The sequence below is a fragment of the Tachysurus vachellii genome, chromosome 1 (genome assembly GCF_030014155.1).
Source record: "Tachysurus vachellii isolate PV-2020 chromosome 1, HZAU_Pvac_v1, whole genome shotgun sequence".
NCBI classification, from domain to species: Eukaryota; Metazoa; Chordata; class Actinopteri; order Siluriformes; family Bagridae; genus Tachysurus; species Tachysurus vachellii.
Window position 1 is genome coordinate 39,121,396 of NC_083460.1, and position 9,915 is coordinate 39,131,310.

General features: G+C 39.8%; 1 protein-coding gene across 1 annotated transcript; it reads right to left on the bottom strand.

Moving 5' to 3' along the window:
• Nucleotides 1-2,048: 2,048 nt before the first annotated feature.
• On the bottom strand, nucleotides 2,049-6,691 carry LOC132850965 (protocadherin-20). The gene is made up of 2 exons (XM_060877868.1): nucleotides 6,516-6,691; nucleotides 2,049-5,714 (listed from the first exon to the last, which is right to left on the bottom strand). The coding sequence occupies exons 1-2, from the start codon at nucleotides 6,564-6,566 to the stop codon at nucleotides 3,108-3,110; spliced, it is 2,658 nt and encodes an 885-aa protein (XP_060733851.1). The 5' UTR covers nucleotides 6,567-6,691; the 3' UTR covers nucleotides 2,049-3,107.
• Nucleotides 6,692-9,915: the final 3,224 nt, after the last annotated feature.

The window sequence follows — 9,915 nt, forward strand, 5'->3', positions numbered from 1 at the left end:
GTGTTTAAAAATAACTCGAGACGCTCATAGAGAACAAAACAATTATACAGCTGACAATTAAGTCTCCGTGACGGCCCATTATTGTTGTATCGACAATATGGAATATATATGGAAGTTCAGGAAGCATGATGCTAGCGATACTAAATGTAATTACAGTACATGATTAGTCATACAATTAGCTGGTTTCACCACTGACCTGGTAAGAATTGTTAAAATTTGATCATGCATCATTGCATCCCTGTTACTATTCTAACAGAAACGTATTAGAATACGGTAATATTTTACAGGTATTTTACATTGGATTGCACCTGGACCAGATCAGACTGGATTGGATGTGTAATACTGAGGCAGTTTACAAGAAGAAACAGAGCAGACTCAAAGGAAGCTCAGGCTCTTCAAAGCAGGAGATACCAGCAGACTAAACACAGCTAGACAGGTCATTGGGACCAATTTGGATTCTCTTGAGTCAGTTTTGGTGGACAGGATGCTGGATAAACTGCTCCTCATCATGAGAAATGACTTTCAGCCCCTCCATGAACAACTAGGCATAAACCTTCAGCTTTAGACTGACTCAATAAAAAAAATAAAAATACCCTGTTCAAGGGGATGTGGTAGCCTAGTGGGTAAGGTGTTGGGCTACCAATCAGAAGGTTGTGAGTTTGATTCCTACGTCCACCAAGCTGCCACTGCAGGGCCCCTGACCGAGGCCCTTAACTAGTGTTAATTTCGTCACCTATTTTTAATTTAGTCTTAGTCTTAGTCTTGTGCCAAATGTCCTTGTTAGTTTTAGTCATATTTAGTCATTCACATATCTTTTTTTGTTAGTCAAGTTTTAGTCGACTAAAAGTCTCGTCATTTTAGTCTAGTTTTAGTCAAATAAAAACTCAAGGTATCTTAGTCACGTTTTAGTCGACTAAAAAAAGTCTTTTAATTTTAGTCTAGTTTTAGTCAAAAAATTGTAGTCTTTTTTTTTAAATAACACATTATTACTGAGATTATTACCGATAAACATTTCAGTAAAAAAGTGTTTCACATATGTTTCACTCGAACTTGACTGCACATCAAATTTTTTACTTTATTGATGCTGCTTTTAATCGTAATGCAAAGACCGGTCATCGGGACATAAGCTGTCATGTACAATAAAAGAGCTGCGCAGCGACAGGATGGTGCAGTCTTGTCATCGTCTCGTCTTAGTCATGAAAAAAAAGGTTGTTGACGATCATATTTCGTCTCGTCTCGTCTGACGAACATAACACTACCCTTAACCCTCAGTTGTATAAAAATGAGATAAAAAAAGTAAGTCGCTCTGGATAAGGGCGTCTGCTAAATGCTGTAAATATAATATAACACATTTTTGACTCAACCATGAAACATGAGAATGAAACCCTGTGTGGTCTTGATATTTGTACATCTATTGTGAAACCATACAGTCACATATATAGAACACAAAAAAAAATACTCTGTGCTAAAATATTTTATTCTTGACACTGTAATTACTTTTGGTATGCACTTATAGGCTGGGATGACAACAACCCTGAGGCGCAGGAAGAATTCTCATGATGGTAGCCTGCATATACTCGGCAAACAAGCTAGCACCTTGTCACTTAACAGATGCTTTTGGAGCTCAGTGATAACCAAAGTTAAAGGCAGTTTGTTATTCCTGGCTGCTGCAGGTTTAAGTAAAATGTCCGAACTTAACTGTGAAATCGGATGTAAACAACACACAATAGTAGATTAACCACTTTCAAGTGTTTGCAGAAGAAAATTCTAGTGTAAATGAATTTCAGTATCAGATAGAAAAACCGCTCACTGATTTGTCCTTTCTACTTGTTTGTTTTTCCCCCAATGACAGACTGTTAAAGCATTACTGCAGCATCAGATAAGAATACTGGACTGTTTTGGTGTTTTTGTTTGGAAACTAGGTTCTTAATGGAACAGTTTTAATAGACTAAGCACTTTCCACTCCACTGCTTGTTATCCTAGAAGACAACTTACAGAAGACGATAACAGAAAATGCGCAGGAGTAGTAAAAAAAAAAAGGATAGCAGTTGTGGTAAGAAAATAAAGCACTTTAATATGCATGTACGCTTTTCTTACACGCCACAAGGTCGTGAGGTCTCAGAATGAATCGTTGGCTATGTTCACATGCAAAGATTTTCAATCATGTCAATCTGAATGAACTCTTTTCAAATGCAGATGTCTACTGAAAATCTGAGGTCAAAGTAAAGTTGTGTGCATTCCATGATTGGCATTTCACAACATTATAATACCAACAATGAGAAGAAGTTGAGCGAACATTAAGCTAACGTTGGGTCGGCATGTTAAACCTGCTCTCCTTCACCTTGTTTGTTTATAACATTCAATCTCATTCATTTTTCAATCTTTTACAGTTTATAATAAAATGTATTGTTATTCCGTACGACACAAATGCACAGAATCTTTTTATCTATCCTGATTCAAATGTAATTGAAATTACAGTCCTTCCACATTTTCTGTATCTTTCAATCAGATAGACGTTTCATCCAGATTGACACCGATTGATCGATCTTTGTATTAAGTTCTTAGTCATGTTAAGCACATGTAAACATAGACATTTGATTTTTTTTGGTAGAGAAGGATAAAGAATATGTGAAATTCAACCTGACCTTGTAAATCCAGGTGTTCAGTGGACTAGCGCTAAAAGGCTAGCGCACAGGCCTGATAGACATGTCTTTTACTCACATACAGTAAAATGCATGAAATATATTCACTAATAAATTCAAAACACAACCATGTGCTTGGACGGTAGAGAATGAGTTGAGCTGTAACAAAATAGGCAGTTTGACACATTGCTAAGGGCACTACTTAGTAAGGTGTAATAAATTATACAGCGTCAAATCGTCAAGCGCTTGAGAAAATGTGGATTTGCAAAACTAGACACACTTTTGATGTAACATATTTTAGCGGTTTTTTAAATATATTTTGTCTTTTTGTCATAAAATTACAAAACATCAAATATACAGTATATACAATTTTCTCAGTTTATACTCCATTTGTTTGTCTGGAGAAGCTGCACATTTTAAATTTGTAGATAGTTTATTAAGGGGGGGGGGGGTAACGGGACATGGTCATATGTTAGAAATTTCCATCAGCTTCCTGTCCATGGCTTGTCTGTCACTGTTCACTTTTAAAGGGATCTCTACTTCCAATCTCTTCTTTTTATGATTTTTTTGGCTCTTACAGCATATATATGCAGTCAGTGACACCACTATAAAGAAAAGCCCCAGACATGTGGTAATAAGGGCAATAATTAGTAGCTTGCAGGGGAACAGGTCACCGTACTCAGGCCTCTGGGCGAGCCTGTTTGGTGGTCTGACCTCCTCAATCCCGATATCTGCTTCTCGAGTCAGGAGGCTCTGAATGTATGTCTCGTTGCTGATGGTCTCATTGACAAACAGGTTGACCATAATAGTTGAGTGCAGTGGTTCAGGTTGGCCATGGTCACTGACCTTGACCAGCAGGCTGTACAGACCCCGGTCACTCAAAACTTTCCTGAGAGTGATGTTTCCTGTATTTGGGTCTATGTCAAACGAGCCTGGTTCCCCACCCCTTCGCTTGATGATGCTGTAAGCAATGACAGCATTCATGCCTGTGTCTCTGTCCACAGCGTAGACCTCTGTAATGGATGTTCCTGGGAGTGTACTGGGAAGAACTAGCAAATAGGACTGGTTGGACTGGGGGAACAGCACCATTGGTGGGTTGTCGTTAACATCCAGGAGCAAAATAGTAACCATGGTGACAGAAGAGAGTGAAGGCTTCCCGCCGTCCACAGCTTCGATCCAGAGGTAGTACGTTCCTTGCTGCTCCCTGTCCAGTGAGGTCTTTGCTCTCAGTGCCCCCCGTCCTGTGTCAATGACAAATATATCACTTCCATTGATGATTGATAGTGCCACCCAGCCATTTTCCCCAGCATCTGCATCTGTGACAGACAGCACTCCAATCTCCCCAAAGCCTGGGAAGTTCTCTGGGACGAAGAAGGTGAAATCTTTATTGATAAAATGAGGACTATTGTCGTTGCGGTCCAGCACGGTGATTGAAACTGTGGCAATTGACTCCTTCCTTGGTGTGCCACAATCGACTGCTCGAACTATAAACCGGTAGGTCTCTTTCTCCTCTCGGTCAAGCGATGTGGTCACAGTCAAGACCCCAGTCAATCGATCAAGGTGGAATTTTGGGGGAGCATCTGACCCAAGAAGATAGAGTACCTCTCCCCTGTTACCGCTGTCCTTATCAGTGGCTTGGAGTTTAGCGAGAAATGTTTCTGGGGCGTTGTTCTCCTCAATCTTGATATCAATAACTGACTGCTTAAATATGGGTGCATTATCATTATCATCCAGCATCTGCACTTTCACCTGTGTATCAACACCTACACCATCAGTGTTTCTGACCACCACAGTAAGTTCATAATATTTCTGCTCTTCATAATCCAATGGATCGGTAGTCTCCAGCAAGTACTCATAGTTCATATTTTTATATGGCAAGAGTCGGAAGGGTCCAGACCCTTGCAAAAAGCACGTGACCTTTTTCCTTGGGTCCGCATTTTTTATGGTAAAGAAAGCAATTGGTGTAAAGGGTGGCTCTGATTCACTCAGAGAAACCACACCATCTTTCTCTAAAGCAATGTAGCGGGGCATGACGGCTAGTGGTCCCAAAACCATTTTAACAACCTTCACAGTTACGGTAGCGATATCAGGTATGCAAGCTTGCCCGTTAGCCAGCACAACCAGCTTGTACAACTTTCCAGTGTCAGAATCAATCTTTCCTGCTAGGGTGATGACCCCTGTCATTTCATCCAAATGAAACAGGTTCCGAGTTTCTCTGGTGACCCGTTTACTGAACGCGTAAGTAATCTGAGCATTGGTACCCTGATCTGGGTCAAAGGCATAGAGCCGAGCCAACTGCAAGCCCTTTGTGGTATTTTCAGAAAGTGTCACATTTACCTGAGTCTCGCTGAATTTGGGGCAGTTGTCATTTACATCTGTAATAATAATTCTAAGAGTGGCAATGCCCAAAAATGGCGGGGATCCTCCGTCCTCAGCAATGAATTCAGTTAAATATTCCGCTTTCGTTTCCCTGTCCAGCGGCCCAGTAACGATCAGGAAAGGCGTCAACTCTCCCCCTTCATTTTGCTCAACATCCAGTGTGAAAACTCCAAAGTCATTTGCCAGCCAGTAAGTCTGAACCCCATAAATGCCTATATCTGGATCTACAGCAGATTGCTCTACCACAAACCGAGCATTGACTGGTGCGTTTTCCGGAACGGACACCCTGATCTCATCCACTGGAAAATGTGGCTTGTTATCATTAACATCTTCAATGACGATTTTGATCTTAACTAGCTGGAAGTACTGCTGTGGCAGAATGAGCACGTCCAGAGAGATCATGCATCCTTGACCCTCATAGGATTCTGCACATAGAGTTTCTCGGTCAATCACAAAAGCAGAAGTGTAAAGCTCCCCGGTTGTTTCGCTTAGATTAACATACTGAGAGCCACTTTGCCTTAATTCCAGATGGAACAGACGTGGGGGGTCGACAGAAAAATCCAACCTCAAATCTTCTCCAACAGACCCGATGAGAATCCCCTTGGGTAAGCCTTCCTTTATCTTATATACAAGATGGCTGAACTTTGAGAAACATGATAGAGGACTTGTGTACAGCAGTAGAATCCAAAATCCCTGAAACCAACAGAAAAATCAACACTTTAATAAGAGAAAGAGGTTCACAAATGAAATAGTTGAGGTTTATATAAAATCTAAGCAGCGTCTGGTCCAGAGAAGGTGCCGGACAGACGGTAGTAGTAACAGTGAAACCTCCTACTACAGTATCATGACTGTAGTGACTGAGAGGTAAACAACAAACAAGTTACTAGGCTAGGTTAGATATCCAATCTGTTCAATCTGATTCATCTATTTCAATTATGGTCATAAATAGGCTATGAAGAAGCAAATGGTACAGTCCTGCATTTCTGTCCCTAAAGCTTAAAAGAATGATCATACTTTCTATGATACTACACAATACTATGATTACTATACAGTACATTCTAAGTAAAATTTATTTGTAGGCATTTATAAGGTTTTCAGATGAATAGCACGGGTACAATTGTTTTAATAAAGAATTTAATTAGGAGTCATTGATTTAAATATGAACGATTAATAAGATACAAACACAATTCAACATGTAGGCAACACTTCAGTCAGAGGTTTCCACCCTGTACAAAAACTCAAACTGACAGGACAGAATGACAGACATGTAGGCATTTGGTGTGAAAATAGGAACTGGAATGAATGCAGCGTTCAAGTCACTGATTTATTCTTAGAATCCCGAAACCTGAAACGAGAATGTAGAATTCTTCTACAACTTTTTTTTTTTTTTTTGCCTGATAATCCAAAAGTCTTTTAATCCAGATTAACAGGCGCGTGCCATCATAAAATAAAGCATTCTTTTGGGAGTAGAAGATAAAAAAAAAAAAAACTTACCCAGAACTTTCCATCCATAATAAGGCAGGATCCTTTGCGTATCTTGCTCATGTTTTTCCCGGCCAGTGGTTTAATCCAGAGGGATTATTTTTACGCGCTAGTGCCGTGGCGCATGTTGAGCGCGGCGAAGATCCGTCACCTTCAGCGTTCCATGCGCGTCTGAGCTGCTCCAGCCATTCATCTCCCCTCGCAGAACCGCGGAAACGTCACACCCACTTGCATGTTAATCAAGTCCTGGCTTTGACCAATGTGCTCGCAATCCAGCCCTCTCATTTGCGTATTTAAACGAGCCAAGCGGGACATTGTGCGCACGACAGTCCGGTAATAAACGCACAAAGCGAACCCACTGAATTCTATAAAATATTTTGTGTGAAATTCTAAAGTATTCTGTGTGAAATATTATACGACTGTTTTTATCACTCGAAGCTGACTCTGATATTAGATAGAAGGAAAACTATCATAGAAACTAGAAACTATTCATTATATGATATACCATCATCATCATCATCATCATCATCAAAATCATGAATGGAGCTACTTATGAGATGTTGGATATAAATTATATCCAACATCTCATAGGAAGCTCCATTCATGCTTTTGTAATGTTTCATGCCTTTAATGATCTACTGAGTTTATATCCTGTTTCCTCTCAATGTCATCTGAAATATTCAGAGACAGGGTCACTGTTTATATCCTGGGAACACCGGGTGTAAGACAGGAATATACCCTGGATGGTAGAAAAGTCAAGCGTTAGGCTGGTGGCTATGCTGAATGTGTTTATTATGTGTGTTTATCATAGGCAATATAACTGCTGACATGTTCTTGGGAGATAGGAATAAACTGGAGTTCCTGGACAAAAGCCACACAGATGCATAACGAATAGATCACACAGCAATGTAACCTCCTACATCACTGGGTTGCCTGAATAGAAAACAAAAAGTTGTATCCCTTTCATTCAAAAAAAACAAAAACAAAAAAAAAACAACAACAAACAACAACAAAAAAAAACCACAAATCCTACCATGTCTGGTGGCTGTGTATTTTGATTCAGACAAGGTTTGCTTCGTCTGTCTGCTTCGCTTTCAAGGGCATTTTGCAGATATTTAAGGTTTACACACACAAAGTTATATATCAAATTGGCCTCATATACCCAGGCCTGTGTGCACACTTATACCGGTTGCCTCTAGTTTTAATAATCCAGTATAAACTGGAAGAAACAACGTTTCAGCACTTAGGATATGCTCTAAGTCGACGTCTAATTTTATGAATTTTTAATGTTGTTTTTATCAGGTGCTTCTCACAGAACCTGTGTGAGCAAAAGAAAAGCCTAGGAGGTGATTTCAGTGTCAGAGTTTCACATATTAAAGTGAAATGAAAGCTGTGACGTGTTTTTCTGCATACTGTGAAGTTTTAAAGAATATTTTGGACAGATTTGAATGGAGAAGTGTGAATGTAGCCAGTGAGATACAGATAATTGTCTCCCCACAAAGCGTTATTTCTAAACAACAACAATACAGACATTCCTAAGAAAATCTTCTAATCTTATCTGATCATTTTTTTTCCTCATATCTCATTCATCGTTCTTGTTTGTAAGCAAACGTTTAGCCGTTACTTGTGCGATAGCTTTCAACCCTGACACGACTCACATGCACGCAATGGTGTCACATGCTTGACCCAGGCGTGGAATGTTCTGAACAACAACAACAAAGTATTTGTGAGAAATGCATGGTCCATTTTTAAATGATAGACAAAAGATTGTTTCTGATTTTTTTGTCAGCTTGACAAAACATGACAAATGAGCATTACTGGAGCTTCATAGTTCTGGGATCTCATAATCCTGTGAGAACATCTTAGATATAATCTGTACTCTTAAGTCTTTGATCAAAGAAATATCTTTGATCTTAGATAAAATTTGTAACCAAGAAATCAAGTTCACATGTTCATAATGGCTCATCACAACCCCCCCCCCCCCCCACCCCAACCTCCCCCGCTATGCATGACATATCTAAAAACATTTAAAGACTATTCAGAGCTGGCAGTGTTTTAGAAGAAATTACGTTTTAGCATAATAGCTGAAGAAACAGCAAGCACAAAAACTTCTGGACTTATTTGAATTTTTTATTTCAGTGCATTGTCTGACAAGTTGTCATAAGTATAAGGTGTTGGTCTACCAATCAGGAGGTTGCAAACTTGAACCCCAGGTCCACCAAGCTGCCACAGCTGGGCCCTGGAGCAAGGCCCTTAACCTCATTTGCTTAGTTGAATAAGAAGAGATAAAATGTAAGTCACTCTGAATAGGAGTGGCTGTAAAATGCAATTAATGTGTAATATTGTCATTTTAACATATCAACATTACTCAATCAGTAGGTCAAGTCAAGAGTTAATTTAATATTCACATCAATGAGAATTAAGAAAAAAGCTAATCTCTGTGACTTTAACTGTGGCATGGTTATGGGTTCCAGATGTTGTTAGTGACAGCAGCTCAGAAACTTTTGATCTCCTGAGGTTACACATGACAGTCTCTAGAGTGAACATCGATTGTGTGAAAAACAAACAACAAAACACACACACACACACACACACACACACACACACACACACACACACACACACACACACACAAACACCAAGTGTAAGACGATTCTGTTGGTTAGTTTTATGAATATATTCAGATGGGTTTCAGCTGGCTGGAAGGGAAATGAACTCAAACAAACCTCAGTTCCAGAAACGTGGAGACTTTCTAAAAATCAGCACAAACTGCAAAGAATTCTTGTCTTTCCCTATTTACAGTTCTTTATATCATGAAACAATTTAATGAGAAATCTCAGAAATGAACATCACCTGTTAGTTCCTCAGAAGCTCTAGGTTACACAATTCCACTGGACTGCTGTAGAAAGGACATTATTTACATTGACATTATTTCCTGTCCAATGTCACCTAAAAGAGGATGAGGTTCACTTCTGAGTCTGGTTCCTCTCAAGGTTTCTTCTTCATATCATCTCAGGGAGTTTTTCCTCAGCACCATTACCTCAGGATAAATGTTAGAGATAAATAGTGACTTCTCTCTCACTCATTTTCTACCGCTTATACGAACTACCTCAGGTCACAGGGAGCCTGTGCCTATCTCAGGCGTCATCGGGCATCAAGGCAGGATACACCCTGGATGGAGTGCCAACCCTTCACAGGGCACACACACTCTCACACACACTCTCACACACGTAATTGAATTCGATGTATTTGGTTAGAGCTTAACAATGGACATTGTCTCAAAGCAGCTTTACAGAAGTAAAGAAACAGAATAAAAAAGTTTAAAATTAAGTCACTATTTAGGGGGGGCACGGTGGCTTAGTGGTTAGCATGTTCGCCTCACACCTCCAGGATTGGGGGTTCGATTCCCGCC

Excerpts from the sequence above, each read along its gene's own strand:
- LOC132850965 (XM_060877868.1), bottom strand. The coding sequence starts at position 6,566 with ATGAGCAAGATACGCAAAGGATCCTGCCTTATTATGGATGGAAAGTTC. Across the intron at positions 5,715-6,515 it reads TTATGGATGGAAAGTTCTGG|GGATTTTGGATTCTACTGCT; the intron begins GTAAGTTTTTTT and ends TGTTGGTTTCAG.